Source organism: Acanthisitta chloris, unplaced genomic scaffold (assembly GCF_000695815.1).
Source record: "Acanthisitta chloris isolate BGI_N310 unplaced genomic scaffold, ASM69581v1 scaffold15015, whole genome shotgun sequence".
NCBI lineage: Eukaryota > Metazoa > Chordata > Aves > Passeriformes > Acanthisittidae > Acanthisitta > Acanthisitta chloris.
Genome location: NW_008675467.1, coordinates 1 through 20,780, shown reverse-complemented (window position 1 = coordinate 20,780; position 20,780 = coordinate 1). Strand labels below are relative to the sequence as shown.

At 39.5% G+C, this 20,780-nt stretch overlaps 1 protein-coding gene across 1 annotated transcript in view; it reads left to right on the top strand.

The window, feature by feature from the left end:
• LOC103803228 (T-lymphoma invasion and metastasis-inducing protein 2-like) overlaps positions 1 to 18,610 on the top strand; it is a gene marked incomplete at its 5' end in the record, with an annotated part of 55,821 nt that extends 37,211 nt beyond the window's left edge. Inside the window, 2 exons of the mRNA XM_009075771.1 lie at positions 12,242 to 12,345; positions 18,479 to 18,610. Coding sequence (XP_009074019.1) covers positions 12,242 to 12,345; positions 18,479 to 18,610 — 236 coding nt within the window. The remainder of the gene's footprint in view (positions 1 to 12,241; positions 12,346 to 18,478) is intronic.
• Positions 18,611 to 20,780: the final 2,170 nt, after the last annotated feature.

Sequence of the window (20,780 nt, the reverse complement as noted above, 5' to 3'; positions counted from 1 at the left end):
GCCACATAGATGTGATAGGACATGTTCATCAGAGCAAGCTCAGAGGTGAGGTGTGTTTTTACCACAGTCTTGGACAAGTGTGCTAGGTTGGCTCCTGCTCCAGCTATTTGCACGCCATTAACACAAGTGATTTTGTCCTGCACTCTCATGAATCACTGGGGAAGGACTAGGTCTGGCCTGTGACAATAACTGGACCTGTAGCAGCGTAGAGGTTAATTCAGAGAAAGCTCTCTTCAGAAGCTGGATCCATAGGAGCACTTGTTGCCTACTGCATGTTTTGCAATACAGTGTTTCCCAAGAGTGGTGGTTTAATGAACTCTTGGTAGCACTTGACAAACTGTCCTCTTGGCTTCCTGCTAGATGTGTGTGCTGCAAATTAAAAGACATTTTATGCTATAAAATGGGACAGTCTTAAATGCTCTTCATTGTGCTTTTCTACTGAAAGAGCATTCTGTTCTGTTTTGCTAAATGCTGCTATGATTTAATCCCGGTGATGTCAGGAGGCCAAATTATGGTTTTTCTCTTGGTGTAAACTCCATTAAACCCTGTGGAACTCTACCTTCTGGCTCAGTGATAATATGTAGGCATAGATCATCACATTGTCCTTCATACTGAATTCTGTAGAGTGACAATATGGACATCAAGGAGAGTTATTAATTATGATAAAGTTGAAGACATCCACATGTAGACTAGTGCCTTAAGTATGCGGTGTTTCACAGAAGTAAGTTAGGTTGAGTAATAATAAAAACTGTCTAAGCTAGCCACAAATTCTTGCTAAACTATTAAGTGACATTTTTTCCCTTTTTCCTTTCTCTTTTCATTACTTTTGTGACTATAAATCCGAGATGGAGAAGAAAATGTACCACTAAAATGGTACACTTGGTATCTGGGCAGGACTAGCTCCATTTGCTTTCTAACTCTCCTCGGTGCAAATGACCTCTGAGAGTGACCAAAGCTGTCCAATGTGAGCAGTCCTGCAGTAGCAGCAAAAATGAGACCACTATAAGCACCCCACCATGTCCAGCAGCTGCAGCCTGGATGACCTAATGGCAGCAGTGGGCTGCAGCCTTTGCTGACTTGTAGAGGATGGTGGCCACCCAGCATGGGCTCTTCTGTGTCTTCCTCCTCCATACTGCAGCCACACATCTCCATTTGTTGAACTGGAATAGAAGGGTGATGCACTAGCTACAGCTAGCAGCGGCCTCCAGTCAGACTATATTTAAGAAGGCATTTGTTATACACTTAGGAAACATGTATTTAGATAACAATTTGAGAAGCCAATGTGAACTGTTAACCTTAAAACTGAAAAGCCTGAACAGTTGTCTGAATGACAGATACCTGGACAGAGAAAGTTTAGAATGCTGAATAACCCTGTAGAAACATACCACTGAGATGCAGGGGCTAATCATGCATTGCTACAGAAGTGCAGGCAGCTATTTCCTATTATGCTGCTAATTTGTATCTCCCGTTGATTAGTGAATTAGGAAATGGGTCAAATTACTTTGCCTCATGATGAACAGTTAATGGACAAAGGAACTCTCAAGGGATGTAAAGGACTAGGCTCCAGCTTCAAAATGCATGCTTCTGTAGATATTTAGGGGAAAAAAAAGGAAATTAAAAAGAGCATAAAGCAGCCTACAGAAAGTTAAACTTGCACAAGTAGGTGGCTGACTGGAGCTAAGCTATGGTTCAGCATGTGGCCCAACATGTCTTGAGCAAGCTGTATTATACAAGAATATTTGCATGAACACACTGCCTTTTTCTGAACTTGAAAATGGGGAATGTTTAAAGAAAAAGCATCACTCTTCTCACTGAAGGGGAAAAACAAATGAGAAAGACTTGTCTTGTTCTAGCAATTCAGATGCTACCCCGAAATAAGACTTTCTCTTTGTCTAGGCAGTATCACATCTGCAAAAAGAAGCAGCCTGGTTGCACTGTATATTGGGAAGCACGTAAAGCACCTTCTGATGTTTTACTGTTTGTTCCCTGACGCCAAAACATATGGATGAGAGGGGCCATGAAGGGAACCTTCTTGTCTGGCCTGTAATTGCATGTCTTGTTTGGTAACAATTAGTCTTGTTAATGACACACATGTAGTAATTCTGTGTTTAAGAACCCTATCTAGGAAGTCTGATGTTATGACAGCTGAATGCTAATTTTCTTTCCAGATTTAACATCTTGAATGAATTCCTGAGTGAGTTTCTAGCAACACCAAAGAGTCAGTTGCTACAGCCTTGAAGCTAAGCTGGGGACATACCTACCAGCCAGTCCCAGAATAGGTTACAAACTGCCAGAGCACCAACAAGTGCTAAAAGCCAAAATATCTCATAGATTTAAGAATTTCTGTATTATTAAATGCAGTTAATTGTATTTGTGTTTCTCTAACATGTTTCATTTTATTTTTCTAGAAACTGAAGTTAGTTGTATTAGTAGACACAAGACATTAATTCAGCGATGAGAATTTGGGCTAGATGTTTTCTGAAGTTAGCTCAAAGGCTTTTAGAAGAACTTGAAAATTTCCTAGGCAAAAATAAGAAGGTGTTTTTGAATTGATAATAAATTTAGTATTTCACTATCTTTTTAACTGTTGGTTAAAGCAGCATGAAAGCTGTAAACCACTGTACAGTCAATAACCACACTTATTGCCTGCAAATAAATTTGAATTTACTCTCGTTTTGCAGTGTGAATGCTTAAGCAGGAACACTTGCCTGGGAGTACTGGCTGTGGAGGGGAAGATGGACTGGCAGGGTGCAATAGTTAAAAACTTACGTAAATTCCATGAATTGAGCTAACATGAACACTCAAATCCAGAAAACTTACTTGGAGATTAATAAGAATTTGCACTTGGGGTCCCATGGTAACTCAGTCTCTTGCCCAGATTCATAGAGAACCTCAATGAAGATAAAAAATGAATGAAGTTGCTTTGGCTTTCAGCTTGAAGTTATAGAAGATATGGTATGTTTCAGTGGATATTTCTCATCTGTGGCTGCAACCTACTCGCCTTCTCTTAGATCTTTCTTTGTGTAGAAGCTACCTGGAGACAGTTTTTGGCCTAGAAATCAAATGTGGCCATAAAACCTCTCATTAATAACCTCAGTGTGTAGCAGCCATTTTTCATTATGTCAAGGCTTATACTAGTAAGATGTAAGAGTGCAGAAAATGGATTTGTTTGTTTATTTATTTGCTACTGTGACATGCAGAGGAAATAGATGAATAGTTTAAGGTAAAGTAGGACCTTTCAGTCTGCTTTTCCTAGGTAGAAATCACTTTACTAAACCTGCTTAGCTATGTCCCCACACCTCATCTTCTAGACTCTCCTCACTTTTACTAGCAATTTCTCCAGTGCAAATGGCCATTGTGGGTCAGTTATTGAATCTTCCATGGAATCTTCCATTGCTTTTTTTCCTAACCACAGTTAGTGTGTTCTAGACAGAAATCTAAAGGGCTGTAGAGATTGTGTTGGCTCTGTCCTAAATGCGAACTGCTGGGTGCCCCTTCCATGCTGATCCCAGGTGGTAACATGAGCCAAATACCTGAAAGGTCTTATCCTCACATAAGCAAGACATATGAGTTACTCATAGCTGAACTAGTGAACCCAGAATCCTTCATATCTCTCTGGTGAAACTTGGATGCCTTCTTTAACAGAGATTGTGAAAATGTCTCTTGAAAGCCATTCAATAAATTCCTTTGGATCAACTGTTACTTTTTCAAAGATACTTCTTGAAGTCTTTCAGAAAGGAAAAGGGTACAGAAGGAAATGCTTACAGACCTATTTTTTCAACTTTGTTATGTTATAAAAGAGTAAATATACTGTTGAAAACCTGATATATATATAGTTGTATTGAATCAAAACAAATAAGCACATGCGTGCTACCTGCCAGCCTGAATTGTTTAACTGAAGTTATGAGGACTGGTCTCCAAGGGAGCATTTTTAGAGTTCACTACACTGATATTTCCCTTCTCCAGGCAATGCTGGAATGGTTTACCTACCACTCCCTGTTTTTCAGTAAGTCTGAAGGCATTAAGACCACCAAAGCTTTGTACCTTTCTGAGAGCTGGCTCAGACTTTGGTATTATTTGCACCAGGGATTTTGGAAATACTTGTTGCCTTCTCTCTTGGAAGTTTACTTTTCTCTTGATAGTAACATTGGCTAGAAGAATATGGGAACTGTAAGCTTATGATAATTAACTGATTAGTCTGGAGAATTTGCACAACAATGAAAAATGCAGCTTTCCATACACCTGGCTTAACTTTATTACCCAAATGTAATATCTCATTTCCATCTAAACCATAAAGCTGTGTTACAGAAACTCTCTGTAATGGGGAGAAGGAGAATATCCTACATGCTGAAGTTTGGTTGTGTTTTATTAGCAGTTTTTAGAACATTTGGGAATTAGTAAAAATATTGAATGCATTCTTTCCTAGTGGACAGCTTGGACCTCCTACAATTCCTTATAGCTGTGGATCCAATTTTTTTTCAAGCTAAAATTCATATTAATATTCTCAGGAATAAGTAGTTGTCCACTTTATTGCTGTTTTGCAGTCTGAAATCATTGGACAATACCAGTGTCAAAAAATGCGTCATTTATTCTGATCTGAGATCAAGGTATCAATCTTTTATACACTAGACCAAACCAATCATAATACCTTGAAGCTCTGTATGCATGTTGCCATATCTGAAGCATCTAACTACTGCAGATTAAAAACTGCAGCAGAGAGGACAGGAAGTGAGAGCCCCATTTCCCTTTCAAGTGCAAGCAGCTGGGATGGAAGACAACTGTTGGGGCTCTTGACCAATGAATCTTCACCAATGTGCACCTGTGATATAAGTGTTCTCTTATTCATAAATGTTCTTTTCCAGGATCTTTAAACACCAGTATTCATGAAACTTAAATTATTTCTTGTGCTCTACTGAGCAGACCTAGATTTCTGGCCATCTCTTTGCCTGTGCAGCTCTGTTTAGGCATTTGTGCTACACTGGTGATAGACAAACCCAGGATGGGAAGAAATTTCCAGACTTGGCATGTCCAGTTCTCTGCTAGTCAAGGCTTTCAACAACCCTATTGATACATTTATCCTATTCCATTTTAGGGTAGGATAGACTGCTTGTATTCTTTGTGCCTAGGTAAACCTGTTACAGAAATTTGTTCATGTGCAGGTTGAAAGCCAGTCTTTTAATTGCCAGCATAGACATATTCCTGGCCAGTGTTATAACTGATCAGTATCTGCTGGCCTTGACCATTGCTTAAGTAGCTGTAGCTCACAGCTCCATGTTAACCCCTTCTCCACACTTCCACACTTCTCTTCTTTCATGTTTCCAGCTGATGAATCACAGCTTATAGAAGGAAGTCTTTTTACTGGTCCCTGAAACTTTGTTCTATGTGATTTCATTCTAGGACTGTGGCTCCAGCTTCAAGGTCATCCTGCACCTTCTTTATGCATCTCCAATCATGCTCTTAAGTAATGCTGTGTATTAACTTGGAATGATTATTTAATTGGAGTGCTTCCTGTTGTACTTTATTTGCTGAGAAAAATAATGAAAATACCAAGTAAAATTGGTCCCCAAACCCATCTCAGACAAAATCTACAATCTAGCCTTTCCCAGGCCTAGAAGTTGATTCAGACCAATCTATTGTTATCTTACCTTCTAGCTAGTTCTGCCTTGTTTTAATTCCTATCCTTTTCATTTTAGTTAATAATTTCCCTTGGGATATTTTAGAGGTTTCTCTTTTTTTTTTTTTTTTTTTTTTTTTAAACTAAACTTCCAGAAGTTTGGATATATCCCATGTTCTTTGTCTTTAAAGACAACCACTTTTTATCAAAGGCAGATGTCAGATTAGTTTGACACAGTCTGTTTACCCATACTGTATGTATATCATATTCCATTTATCTCCATATTTTAAATTTTTCTTTCCTTGAATTGATTGTGAAAACCTTAGGCTACTGCACAGTTCAGAAATCTGTAGTTTCCAACACTAGATTGCCCCAACATTCTCATTCCTTCTTTAAACATAGCTATTGGATGCTATTCACCAGCTGTGTAGCCTCATGCTCTTTCCCCATCATCAGTCAAATAAATTATTAAAATCCATGCTCTTGAGATTCAATTTATATGCCAGGTTTTAAATGTAGAGAGCTAAGGAAGGTTTAATCCTCTTGATCTGCATGAGTGCAACTTGGCTTGCATCCACCTCAGGCATGGTCATTTTCTAGCCATTAATTGCCTGTTGAGGACAGACAGATTTCAGCCTGGTTTGGCCAAGTCCTATGGGACTAGCTTTACCATGACCTACAGAGTCTGAATCTGTTTGTTTTATTGTATGTGATGCAGTAAGTGGATCAGTTGAAGTGAGAGATACCGAGAAGGACTCAGAGCTACTAGCTGTTTATCAAGTATCTTACCTTGGCTGAGGCACACATAGGTTCAGTTTCTTCACCTGAATCTGGCAAAGCATGCAACTTCATTTCTCTCTCCTGCTCTCCTATTACTGAGTATACTTATCAAGAGATGCACAGAACTGCTGCTCCTTACATCTCTGAAAATTATGCCCTGCAGTGGTCTTAGATTGTCTTGGAGTGAGAGACTTGAGTACATTTAATTTTGCTGTGTTGTCTTCTCATGTAGAGATAGAAGGAATTTTTTGTTCAATTTATTGTTGTCATTAGAGTGGCAGGTGGAAACACCCCCCTTTCCATAGTTTGAAAAAGAGGGTGGTTATGCCACCTACACAGTGCTTGACATTTGATAACACTTGACATGCTTGTGATGATTATTTGGCATTTTTGGAAATTGGTGAGAGAAGTCTGAAACAGAACAAGTTCTGATGTATTATGAAAAAGAATTATAAAAGAACAGGATCCTTAGTTCCTACTTTCTCCTCATGATGATTTTTCCTTTGCAGTGAGCAGCTAAACTGGTAAGAGCAGTGCTGACTAGAAAGTAATTAAGGCTTCTTCGTTAATTAAACAGAAAAAGAGAAAAAAGTGACATTTGCATTTGTTGATGGCTTCTTTATGGTAAATGAATGGCCGGATGGTTGGTGTTGATATTTTCCAGTTGATTTCCTTTGGTTTCTTGGCTGGGATTGCAGCACAGATTATTATTGTCTCACACATCTGCTGGAGGATGCGTTTCCATTGTACCTCACTGAACACAAACACGTGAATAACTTCCACATTCACCACTTGTACGTGTATCACTGCATCAACATGGGAAGAGACATTCCCGTAGGCGTACAGAGCTTTTGGATATGCTGCATGTGTTTGTTTTACTAACCAACTGTCCCATCTGTGTGCTCTGTGCCTACTTTTAATTGAATGATGAGCAGTGAGGAGCATGACTTAGGAAGTATACTTTCTTTCAGTTTTTAGTGGTTACAGTATAATTTCTGTTGAATGATTATGAGTCACATATCTGCCTGCAGCAAGACACAATGTTGCAAGAGTAATGGCATTTTTCTTTGGTAATGCTGTTGGTAGCTGAAGGTGCAGAACAGGTCCTTAGAACTTGGTGGTTCATTGCTAGAGACCAAGAAAAAAGTTTTGTATGCATTGCATGTGACATAGTTAAGCTTTTTACATAATGGCATTTTCTCCCTTGTGCTTTTTTGGGAATTCTAATGCTTATCTGAGATTGCTACTCTTGTTTACAAGCTGTTTTATTGGGTTCTGTGGCAAGTTTTTGCAGGGATCTGTAAGAAGCTTCTGGAACCTTGCCCTATATCCAGTGGAGCCAGTACCAGCTGGCTCCAGTACAGACCCACCACTGGCAAAGGCTGAGCCCATCTATGACAGTGGTAGCACTGCTGGGACAACATATTTAAGAAGGGAAGAAAACCCTGCACAATTGCAGCCAGAGAGCAGAGTGAGAATATGTGAGAGAAACAACTGCAGACACCGAAGTCAGTAAAGGAGGGGGAGAAGGTGCTCCAAGTGCCAGAGCAGACCTTGCAGCCCGTGGTGAAGACCATGGTGAGGCAGGCTGACCCTCTGCAGCCCATGGAAGTCCATGGTGGAGCGGAGATCCACCTGCAGCCCATGGAGGAACACACACCAGTGCAGGTGGATGCCCAAAGAAGGCTGTGACCCCATGGGAAGCCCACACTGGAGCACGTTTGCTGGCAGGAGTTAGGACCCTGCAAGGTACCAAATCTGGAGCAGTCTGTTCCTGAAGGATTGCACCTCATGGGAGGGATCCATGCTGGAACTGCAACCTGTGGGAAGGACTCATGCTGGAGAAGTTCATGGAGCACTATCTCCCATGGGATGACCCAACACTGGTCATGGGAAGAGTGTGAGGAGGAGTCCTCCTGAGGAGGAAGGAGCAGCTGAGAAAACATGTGATGAACTGACCACAACCCTCATTCCCTGTCCCCCTGTGCTGCTGAGTGGGAGGAGGGAGAGACTCAGGAGTGACCTTAAGTCTGGGAAGAAGGGAGGGATAGGGAGAAGCGGGTTTTAAGATTTGATTTTATTTCTCATTGCCCTACTCTGATTTGATTGGTAATAGATTAGACTAATTTCCCCAAGTCAAGTCTGTTTTTCCCATGATGGTAACTGGTGAGTGGTATCTCCTTGTCCTTATCTTGACCCATGTGCATTTCAATATATTTCTTCCCTCAGCCCAGCTGAGGAGAGTCGTGATAGAGCAGTTTTGGTGGGCACCTGGCATCAGGGTCAACCCATCACACTGACTTGGTATTTTCATGTCTGGAGACTCTCCTGCTTAAGAGGTTGCTGTATCCCAGATGGAAGTGATATACATTTCAACTCACCAAGCACAAATACGTGTGTGTGTAAACAGGACATAGAGGTGTACTGCAGCAGAGAAAAATTATGTTGAAAGATTTAAACCATGTTTTGTTTCGCTCGTTATTATCAGTCCCATTTATCTTCTAGGCAGGTTTATCACAAGTATGTCAGTAGAATAAATCAAGTGTACTACTGTAATGGAGCTGTATGGGCAGATTTAGCCATGATATGCTCACCATTTACCATGCTGGAAAGCCTCTCAAGCAATGTTTCCAGTGAAGTAGTCCATGTTTTCTTTAAGTAGACAGAAATATAATTATAGTAAATCAGAGATTGTTTTGTTTTGTTTAAATAACATTAATATCTAAAGGAAAAAAGACAGGAAGTGCTGATTTGACCTTGAATTTGGATGATATTTAGGAACATATATCTCCTTGCATGCTTTTCTGTGCTCATTCCCAACAAAGATCCAGAATGTTATGTACTGGAACAAATGTATACTTGCACAGTGATAACGTTTTTCTTCATTCTGTGCATGATCTCTACAGTTTTATTGTTAGTTTTGCCTGAAAGGATAGTGATTACCCAGCCTGTAATATAACAGTTTTACATTGCTACTTTTGAACATCTTATACAGTATGAATTCCATTGTAGAGCTAAATACAAATTTGAACGTTTAGAGAAAATACATTTTTTAGGGTTTGGCTATGTTACTCCCCTTCCATTTAGTACTAGAAGGAGAGAGAATTTTAATATTAAACTTGCTGCTGTGTTAATGTCCTTAGGCTTCTCATTAGAAATTACCCATTCTCTAAAGTTCTACTAATTTTTTGTTTCTTGATTTTTTTTTACATTGTTGTTAAAATTTTTTGTAGTTATGCAGCTGATGTTGATGCTTCTGTGCTCTTTGGGAATGGTTTGTAGGGGCAGATCCAAAGGAAGTCTGCTCCCACTGCAAAAGAAGGAAGAGGAGACAGGATATGGATGCTAAGCTGGTCAACAAGCCATACATCCTTCCTTCCTTCCCTCTCCCTGTTAGTTCAGCATATAACACGCAGTAGGATGTCTTTTTTCACCTTGGATCCTTTCAGTGTAACTTTTTTTAGGTTTTGCTGTTTCAAATAACATTTACTGTTTCTTAGCCATCATCAGCAACCCATTTTGCCAAGAGCAAATGCTGTAAAAATGGGCAAGACTATATAGACCTACCTCTGACAGTCTTATAGACTACAATGGAAAAGCAAAGATGAGGGGGAAGGGAGGCAAAGCGATACAATATTCTGTTTGCCTACTTTGGGTATTGTTATCCTGATTTCTTCTGTTTATGTTCTCTGCTGATTGTTTTACCCCATATTCCTCCTCCCACATTTATGCTTTCTCTTCATTGCTTGCATAGGTTAGTTTTACTGCTTTGTAAAGGACATAAATGTTTACTTTGTAAAACCAGGGAAAGGACACGGGGGTTTTTTTCACCAGCTAGCTACCTGAGATCAAACTCTACATCCTTTATGCTCCTGCAAAATCTATCTCAGGTGTCTTGTTGTTTGGAGGTCTGGGGGAGAAAGGCATTAAAACCCAGAAGGCAAATGAAAAGAGCACAACTGGGAAACAATTGGAAATAATATCCTTGGTATCACCTTATCCTGAAGAAAACGTTATTTAAAAGTAATTTCAAGTTTTAGGGGTTGGCTTACCTTTTGTATACTCAGGAGCTGACGGTGGTGGAAATCAATAAGCATTCATGTGTACTCATGTACAGGAGAGAGACTCAAAATTACTTTAAAAGTCCAGAGGGAAGGAGAAAATTATAAGGCTTGGTGAAGGAAGAGAGGGAAAAGCATAATAATAATAGACATGACAGACTTTTTGTTAAGTGGCTGCTTGGTGGAGTTGTGTAAAATGTGGGTTTTTTTCTGCAAAAGTGGTAACTCTTGGGGTATTGCATGTTATATAGGCTCTGAAATACCAGGAGCCACACTTGACTCCAGGAGGAAAAAGTAAAAAAGCTTGAGGAAAGTGATGGGACCTTGCTTCTGCAAGGATAGGGAAATGACAGAATAGTCAAGTCTTTGGCATCTGCATTGAAAGTGTCAGCATCAATGCTAAACTTGACCGGGGCACCTTAATAACATATGGAAAAACTAAGTATCAATATGACATTGTGCTAAGTTACTTGCATGTCTTTCTCTTGACTTTCCTCTGGAGTCTGTCTGCCATGTTTTGTGCTCCCAGGAATGCTTCTCATGGGCTGTAAGGTGGTGTTCTGGGCTTAAAATTCCCATTTCCCTCCCTGCTGTCAATTTTTGCTGAGAGGAGCTGGTCCTGCTCTGCGTGGACAGGGCAACAGCAATACCCAGGTGGATAGATTCTGTTGTCCTTCACAATTTCTTTATTGCTAGCTGTCATGATTTTACTGCAAGATCAGTGCTATTTGTTTCAATTACCATCTCAGCTGCTGGTGTCAGTAATTAAATGAAAATCTTACCTTTCACTTAAAAATAAATCTCCAGCATTTGTAGGTGTTGAGAAGGAGTTTGAAAATGTGGTAATCCGGTGTGAGCTATACTCTAGAGGCTTAAAGGCTAGGAAACAAAGCAAATTTTAACCCCCCTTCATTTTATTCCTATTTTATCATCTGAAGTTGCTGAAAATCTGCATTTTGTTTTTGGTGGCTGCTTTATGATTTTCAGCTATATGAATTAATAATACTGCAGATCAAAAATCACTTCTTCATTTCTAAGATTTTAACTAGAATTTCCATGTAAACATCTCTGCAAATTTTAAGCATCCAATTGAAAAAACTTGAAGAAAAATAACATCATTTTTTATATGAATGTTCAACATTGTTGGATAGATCTTGAGTTTTCACATAAAAGTTATTGAAAGCTGCAGTCTGTCAGTAAGAAGGGCAGGGCAGTGCTGCCTCTGATTTTTGCATTGTGCCAGCTGCTATGCAATTGGACTCCAAACAGTAAAATTGGCAAACTATTAGTAAGATGGGATTTTGTCTGTATTATGAACTGCGATCTTTGTTCCGAGGCAAAATTCTCTTTTCTTCTTGAATCTTTAAGGGATTCAGGACTAAGTCTTGTCGAACAATGGTGCGTTCATCCAGGGAGAACTACTGAGTGCATTTAATTATCCTCACTGGTTGTCTCAGCACAGAGTGTGCAGATTATATATATAGTGCTGCCTTTGAAAGCAGAGTTAGCAAGAGTGTTAGGCTTATTTTGGTAGATCAGATATGCATGTTGCTTCCGACAGTCTCATATGTCCAGCTACTGTTTGGAAAGCAGAGTTCCCAGGCATAGTTGTTCTTGTTTTGTCATCTTCCATTGTTTTCTGAGGTGTGGGGAGTCTTGCAAATTTTGTATTCCTTCTCGCCGCCTATGATAATTCTACTAAAAGTATTTGCAGGTAAGACCAAATACTTTTCTGGTTCCTTTCTATAACGCTTTAATTTATTTATTTGTTTTCTTTTGAATGCAGATTTTAGTAATGTGCCTGATGTCACATCCAGCTTGAAAAGGAGCAGTACTGATGGCACTCTGGACCAAGTGCCACACAGGGAGAAGACTGATCCTCCTTTCAGGGTAAGAACATGCTTGACACAACAATCCTTGTGAGCAAAAAGACAGTGTTGTAGTGTTAATGTTCTGCATTTTGTAGGAAATAATTTAACATATGGCACTAATCTGGAAAATTTTGTATGCTTATTAGCTGTACTTAGTGTTTTATTGTCTTGAGGTCACCCTGACAGGGCAGCATCTCTGGCACAGTTGCTGCATTTCCAAGAGCAGTGTGATGGGGGCAAATGGCAAACAGGTGGAGACTTGTCAAATTTGTCTTTCCGTGTTGCTTGAATCCAGTTCCTGCAGAGAACAGTAAACTGCTACAGCTTTCTAACTGATTCAGTTTGGTTTGTGTTTTCTTTTTGCTGATAATTCCAGGGCTTGCTGTTAAGACTGCAGTGACCATAGCAATAATCTCTTAATGTCAGTAGTTTTAGACTGGACTGCAGACTTGCATAGGTGCAGGGTTTGAGAGCCAATGATTCCCACTCTCTAATTTGGAGAGCCTTTATGTGTCTGCAGTTACTGTTTGACTTCAATGAATGCTCAGACCTTCTCCCAGTCAGGACTTTGGAATGCCCGGAATTTGTGTCCACCTTCAAATGCATTGGTCTCCAAAGAACAATATTTTTGTCCATTTTGCTCTGAGTCATTCAAACTGCAACCTGTGTCCAACTCAAGTGCATGTTGTTTTGAACCTCCCAGCTGCTAGCGTGGGTAGTGCTTTCATGTTGGTGGCTGTGATTTTATCAGGCATTGCCATTCTGACAACAGAAATGTTTTTTTTTTAATTCTGTTGATGAGTTGGTTGTATCTCCAAGCAAATTTATGATAACACTTGCGTTACACTCTTGCATAACAGGAGTGAAGTTAGAGTTTTTATGGGTTTGGAATATATTACTGTCTTGTACGAGGTTGTATGAAAAATTGGTAGAGATGAGGCAGAATGTAAAAACTCAGAAGACTGGAACAGGGAAGATATATTGTGCCTCTAACCATACCTACTGAGAGGAGCTGTTCATCTCTTACTTTTCAAATTACTTTGTAATCTATTTCAGTCTAATACAGGTGACTTTATGCAGTGGCCCTAGATTATAAGGAGAAGCCCAGTGATCATGGCTCTTCAGGCTATCTCCTGCAGCACAAGGGGATTCCCACAAAAATTATCTATATCCTGTGTTGCTTATGCTTCCCAAAAGTCTTTGCAACCAGACAAGAATAATCTGGATTTTCTCCCCTTGGGACATATTGTTCCTTTGGAAAGAGTATTGTGGATTTCTCTAGTGTCCTGTTTCAGGGATTCTGCTGGTTTTAGGAGTGGGGATCTTTGCGGGAGCACAGCAGAGGTGACCCCAATGCTTAGGATGCCTTGATGGCTGGTTGCACCAGGCCAGGTTCCCCCAGGCACCTTGGGGTGCTCTGCTCCCCCAGAGCATGCACTGTTCCCTGTGCATTGTGTGGACATACATGGGTAATCTTCTGTCCTGCTGCAGGGGAGGAGATTCTGGGGCATGAGCTTTGTTTTAGCAGAAGAACAAAGCCATTCCTGATTGTCTGTGTTAAATACACCAGATGACAGAAAATTAGGGAGAGTTCAGGAGGATTTAAGTACACAGAGAACAATTGATGTACACTAGTTGATGCTCTGAATGCTCTAAATTTGCTCCAATGCTCTAAATTACATGCTGCAATTAAAGCTCAAAAAAAGAGGGGAAGACAGACAGGTCTGCTCCCTGATTTCTTTCCAGCATCCAATCTGTCACATCCAGCATTATGGCTTTTGCATGATTTGCTGAAGTAACTGCCCATGCTGTATTGCAGTTTGCTTCTTGGGTTGGCATGCAGGTCTGCTAGTGTCATTTAAAAATTATCTGAAGTTGTCCTAGTTTTTGTAAGTACAAGGAGGGGAAAAAAGCATGGAATCGGAGGCAGTCTGACTTGGACTGCAGCTGTAAATGAGTCTGTGACAGCTCTGCAATTTCTGCAGATGGTTTGTAATTGATTGCTGTCTTTCTGTTGGAGGGTGCCTATTACTGTCAGAGCTTTTTGTCTGACCCTTTTGATTTCTCCAGTAGATGTAGAATTAAAAAAACCCGAAGCTAACAGTAAATGTAGGTGGTGTATATTGTATGTGCTTTTGTGATTGTATATAAAAGGAATTAAAATGATTTCTGTTTTTATAGCTGTGATTTGGGACTGCTCACCAGATGAACAATAGCTATTGCTAATAAAAGCTAGTTTGAGGAAATTGTGCAGCCTCAAAGAGCATAGTGTCTGGATTTGGGTTTGTGAGGTTTTTTCCCCTTTGCCTTCTGTTTCCTGCACGTGCTGACTTGACCTCCCATGCCTGTGGGAGAGCAGTAGTGCAGACACCTCAGCAGTAGGCAAGTAGGCGATGCTGCAGTATGGGGGAGAGGAGATTTGTAAGCACAGCTCTGTGGAGGAGACGGTGGTGGTGCTGAGAGGTTCTGAGCACAGCCTGGAACAACAGGCAGTTTGGGATTATTTCAGAGGAGACACAGATAGAGATGCTCACTTGCCAACTAACAGCAACTGCAGATGTAATTGTTTGGCTCTGAGGGAGCAGGCTCCTTTGAAGTTTGGTTGATTTGTGTCCTGTAACATGTAAGTAAATAAAAAACAGTCATAAAGCTTTGGATTTGATGGTTGCATGCCTGATTTCAAGATTTTGTGTTTCTTGTTTGGAGCATTTTTGGTTGTTTATTTTTCATTACTATTTTCTTCATCTCGTACCAAGCTAAGATTAGGCATCATCTTAAATGCAAGTACAGTAAGGCATTTCAGAACTGCCTTGTAATCTCATAGAAATGTCTTTTGTTGCCGGTGTACTACATTCAAATATGTGTTCATTCACTCATTCATTAATTTTCAATTTTTTTTTGTAGTCTGATAAATGAATGAATTTAGGATAGTTATGTGTTTGTCTTTCATCTGAGAGCTAACAAATTAATTCGGAGAGCAAAAGAGGGTTGTATCATTGCAGAAATTGAAGCTGTTCCTTAAGTTATAAAATATTATTAAAAACACATGGACATCAAGAACCATCCATTCCAGATGCTCATTAGTTCTGGCAGATCTGTATTCTCTGGGGTGCCCATTTATACTTTTAACAATTTGTATTTTCTGTTTTATTTAACAAGGATAGATGTTATATTTCTAATCCATTCTGCTGCAGTACATTTTCAAACTGTGTTAAAATACTGTTTATGTGGCAGTAGTTTGTTGACCTTGCAATTGTTGGTTCTGGAGTATGTAGGTATACTGTTGACAATAGGTGACATCAGAAAATCTGGGATTTGAGTGTGCCTGTCACTGGAATTAAGTTTAGTCATGTTTAATCATTTCGAGAACTAATTGTCTGTGCTCCTGGTACTCAGTTAAATCCTGGTATGTTGACAGTTGCCAAGAGCCAAACTCTCTGTACATCAAAGTAGCATGAAGCTGAATAAATAAAACCCACAATTTTCCATTAGCTACTCACGATTTCTAATTGCAAACTGTGTTGTCTGGAAATGTTTTCTCTAGCCCACAATTTGTTTTAAGATGAAGTTTAATAGTCTGTTGCTTATCTTTACTTTATATTTTCAGTGTATTAAAAATACTCTTTTATCAAAGATGAACATAGTTAAAAACAAAATTTTACCATATAAGTAGCTATTATTCTAAGGTCTCTTGTAAGACTGCTGTGTTCTGACTTTTGGTTGCTCTGAATCTTTTGAGTATCATCAGAGAGAGGTAGTCCTGAAACCATTAAATTTGAACAGACAGAAAGAAGTACTGTGATATAAATGCATGTGTGAGAAGGGGAAGATACTCACTTTAAATAATTTACAGATCATAAGATAAAACCTTAGTGTATACTCTGTGCAAATATTTCATATAACTTCATTATATTCTCAGCTGTAACTTAGAGGGTTCTAAGAAACTCAAGAAACCCAATGAAAATAGCTAGTGTGATGGTTTGTAATCATGATAAAAATAGTCAGTGAATGCAGAATGGTTTTATGCTAGCATCTTCAGAAATTAACATGGCAGATGCAGAAATGGAAGTTACAGTGATGAGAAACTTTGAATGTAAACAAGAATATGCTTTCTAAAGAGTGGCCAACTGGCTTGATTTCATAATGCTTTTGAAGTGGTGCTATATCTTTTTCAAACAATGAAGTAAAATTGATCCTGGGAATAAGTTGGATATAGAAACTTATAGAAAATGCCTTTGCTGTTGACTCTTAAAATAGTCACTCTGTGCTCAGAACAGGTTATTGATCCTACATCAATGTGTGTATATGAGGACAAATCTATCCCCATCACCTCTTAATAATAAATAAATAAATAATTTTGTACACCATAGTGACAGAAAATGAACTTATTTTTTCCTTGGGAATATTGTTCTTAATGCAATGAACAGAAGTTATGGTTAAAAATCCCTGAACACCTTTCCCCAGCTTGAGCTGATTTAGATTATCTCAACTCATTCATCCTCCCCTCCTGTTTGACAACCATGTTCACTTTCCCTTCATCTGGTGAAGAAGTGAAGAATTTGTGCGAAGTCTGATCAGCCGAGTTCGTGGCACCTTTGGCAAACACATATCTGCATCTCTTGCAGGATGGAGCATTTTCATCAAATGCTTTCAGCTTTTGATAAGGATGAGGTGCAGGTCAATATAATGGCCCTACTTGAAATGGCCTTATTTATCGATATTGGGGAAAAAAGCTGGTAGAAAAAATATATACCTGTGCATTTCAGGAGTCTGATTTTTGGATGCTGAAGTTTCCTATGTAATGTCAGATCATCCTTTCAGTGCTTTTGAAGCTTGTGTATTCTATTTATTGTGGTGCCAATTGTGGACATTCCTCCATTTGCCAGAGAGGAGCATTTGCCATTTCGGTGAGAATTACTTTAGTTAGTTAGTAATCATTACTCATACAGTCCAATACTAGGAGAAAATTTACACAATTGTTCAGTGTTTGTAGATGATTTGAATCGTATTTTGTCTTCCAGAAGTATGCAAGTGGATGCTAGGAGTTATATATTCCTCTGATTTATTACCTAGAAAACTGTACATTGTGATCTGTAGCAGATGTTCTGTGGGGTAGTTCAGGGCACTATTATTCAAAACACACCTAACAGCCTTCTATTGGCACTGTCAGTAAATGAAATCCTATATATTATATGGATCACGTATATATAGTACATTACATATGTGGTGGTTAATTTATTTATTTTGATCTGGTGATGGCACTCATTCACTTTCAGAGGTGAGTTTGGGATCATCAGTCTGAATGCATGTAAATAAGCAGTTGATGATTGTCTTTTAGCAGGTAAATGTAAAGAAATCTTATTCTTTCCCACCAAAACGAGTTTCCCAGTATGGAATTTCAATGAGAAGCTTAAGGATTTAACAAAATATACTGAATTAGAAGGAAGATTTGGAGTAATTTTGTTAAGCAGACTGTAAAAATCAAAAATTTTGGAAGGCAAATGTTATTACTAATCAAGTAAGCACCAATTATTGAGCTACATTGAAAGGAAGCCAAGCAGAAATGACCAGCTCAACAGAGGTCCCTCAGCAAAAAGTAAAATAAGAGGAAGAAGAAACTACTGGTATGCCCATATGGCCCCAAACCTATTTCTTGCATGGAGGCAATTCCAGTTAAATGTCGTTTGTGGTGAGAGCTTCTCATTAGCTCTATTTTGCATTGCCCAGGCAGTTCCCACTTGCGCAGCATGTCATTAATTGCAGGAGAGCTGCCTGCCTGAAGGCTTACTCAGCATCCATAGGATATTAAGGACCTTTCCTTTATTTTAATCGTGAGAACTTCTCTTTAGCAGTTGATGAGATCTAAAAGCTTGGGGAGTAGTCTGCAATTAACATCCTTTTTTTTTTGTTCTTTGTAGGAAAGGGATTAACAACATGGTACTCTCAAAATCATGTATAACCTCTGCAATCCAAGTGTCATTTCCTTCCAGATGTGACATGCATTTAGGGATTCTGAGAGCTAACATGGGAAAATAGCATGTTCCTCAGCAGTGGTTTCCTTGATTTGGTTGTGCCTGGAGGGGACAGTTCTGCATTTCAAGTGTGACAGAAGCCTGTGGGGAGCTCTGCTAATTATTGTGCTTCCCTTGCAGATAGCCCAGCCTGTGGTGAGCCCAACCAGAGTTGCTGGCTCCAGCAGTGTGGAGCTGCTGCTGGACCCCTGCTGTCTCCATGTGCCTTTTGAGAAGGCTATCAGTGACATGAGTGAAATTGTAGCCTATTAGAAGTCCATAAGAATTTTGCTAATTAATCTCAGTTTCAGTACAGCTTTGTATTGCTCAGAGACGGCACCAAAACTGATGGACCTTAAGCTACAGAAGGCCTGTTATAAGCCTACCAGTGAGTGCTTCCTACAGCCCATTCCTGGATTTTATTTTGTTGCATTGATCCTTCAGTTCTGCATCCCTATGCATCCCATGATCCTTCAGTTCTGCATCCCTATATCCCCAGCCTAAAATTCAAATACAAGAGTTGCCTGTCTTGGCTAATGTAGTGAAGGAGCTTGGAAACCATAAAGCTTAAAGCATGAGAGGTGCTGTATCTACGTGAACCTGTAACCAGACATTAGGTCAAGCTGTAGATGGAGACCTGCATGCATTACTGGTAGGGAGGCACAAGAATGGCAGGAAAGAAGAGCAAAGTGAGGCTGCAGTTCTCGCATGCAGAGGTGTGACCTTGTAGTGCTCTGTTTTGTGCTATTACATTGACTTGCTGGGGCTTGGTGGGGAGGTGGTATTTGTTGTCTTTCCTCCAACTGAAGGAAACATCCTCTCAAAAGTACTGAGACAGCTGTTGGTATAAAACATGCAAGTGGTTTTGATCATGAAAAGAAATTGTGTTGTGTTGATGCTTGCAAATGAAGGAAGCCAGTGGGAGATGACATACACTGCAGCTTTTCTTTGTATTTGGCTGGGAAAAAATCATAAGGCTTACCTGCAGGTGAAAAATGAAGCATATGACAACAGTCCTGGATCATTGCAACAGGATATGCTTAGCAGTGTCTCTGGAGACGCCTGTGACTTCATTGATGAAGGGCAGGAAGCTGCCTGGGAGTCTACCAGCCTGGGCCTCCAAAAGCAACCCTGGTCACCTGCAGTGCAGGATATGATGTCAGCATTTCACTTTGCAATGAAAGGCAGAGATATCTAATCACACTTTTGACAGACCCATGGAACTGGGTAAACTCTCTGCCAGCTGCAGATTATTTGGTGAGGTTTATTTTTAAAATCAAGATACCATTCAGTGACAGAGCTGACAGTAACACATTTTTCCCTTAAGATGCAAAAGCATTTGAGCCCAATTTTAGTGCATGCTAAGATATGTGATGTGCCCAGCAGTAACCATAGGACACAAAGTCACTTTAAAGTTGCACAAAGTTTTAATATAGAATTTCAGACAAATACTGCATCCTGGGTACCATCATATACTCCAATGAGGCTTTGATTCCTATTTTCCTCTGTCAGGAACATGTAATGACAAAGATGGACCTGAAATGCCAAAACTGAAAAAAATCTGCTACCTTCAGATGATTCTGCAAAATCAAAAAACCCAAAAGGTTACCTGAAAGAATGGAAGAGAGAGGAGAATTTTTTAAAAAAGTAAGGGGTCAGGTGCACCAGATTTTAATGTTTTGTTACCTGTTGCCCATTGCATTGTATGCCTCTGTCTCTACTTGTTAACATACTGTGGGCAGACATAGACATCCTCTCACATGGTGATTATTTCCTTCTGAGACTGCAGAATCCTTCTCTTGTGCTAAACAAAGCCTTACCAAAACCAGGGGAGATGTTGATGTGGGGTTCAGAGAATCTTATATAGGGGAGCTATTTCATCTTTTAACATTTGAAATACAATATGCTGGATACTAACAAGAACAGATATGAGTTGCCATCACTACCTCCAAGGGTGGCACACTGCAAAAGTATATTGCGAGACATGAATGCGAAGATAATGTCTCAATGGTTGCCATAGTTTCTAATTCAACACTTAAGAAAAAGTTTTTGCATTCAGCACAAAATGGTTTGGGTGAGAATGGTACAAACAATATTTAAGATGCTTGAAATTAAAATAAATCAAGAATTAATTTAAAACATTTAGAACGCTAACTAATTTTTTTCAGTGCTGGAATTATTGCAAGTATCTTCACTGTGGTCAGTTAGGCTTTGAAAATACAATTTGAAGGCATTTTAAAACCATGTTATTAGTATAATAAGCATGATAGGAAAATATTCAGAAAAATCATCCACCCACATTTATGGAAAGTTAAAAACAAAGTCCTTCTAGATCACTGCAGACATCTGGAGACCAGCTGTATTAAGCCTGAGCTTATAATTCTTAGAGACCACTAACGTCACAGAGCTCCTGTTAGTCCAGGGTATGTATGTACATATTGTA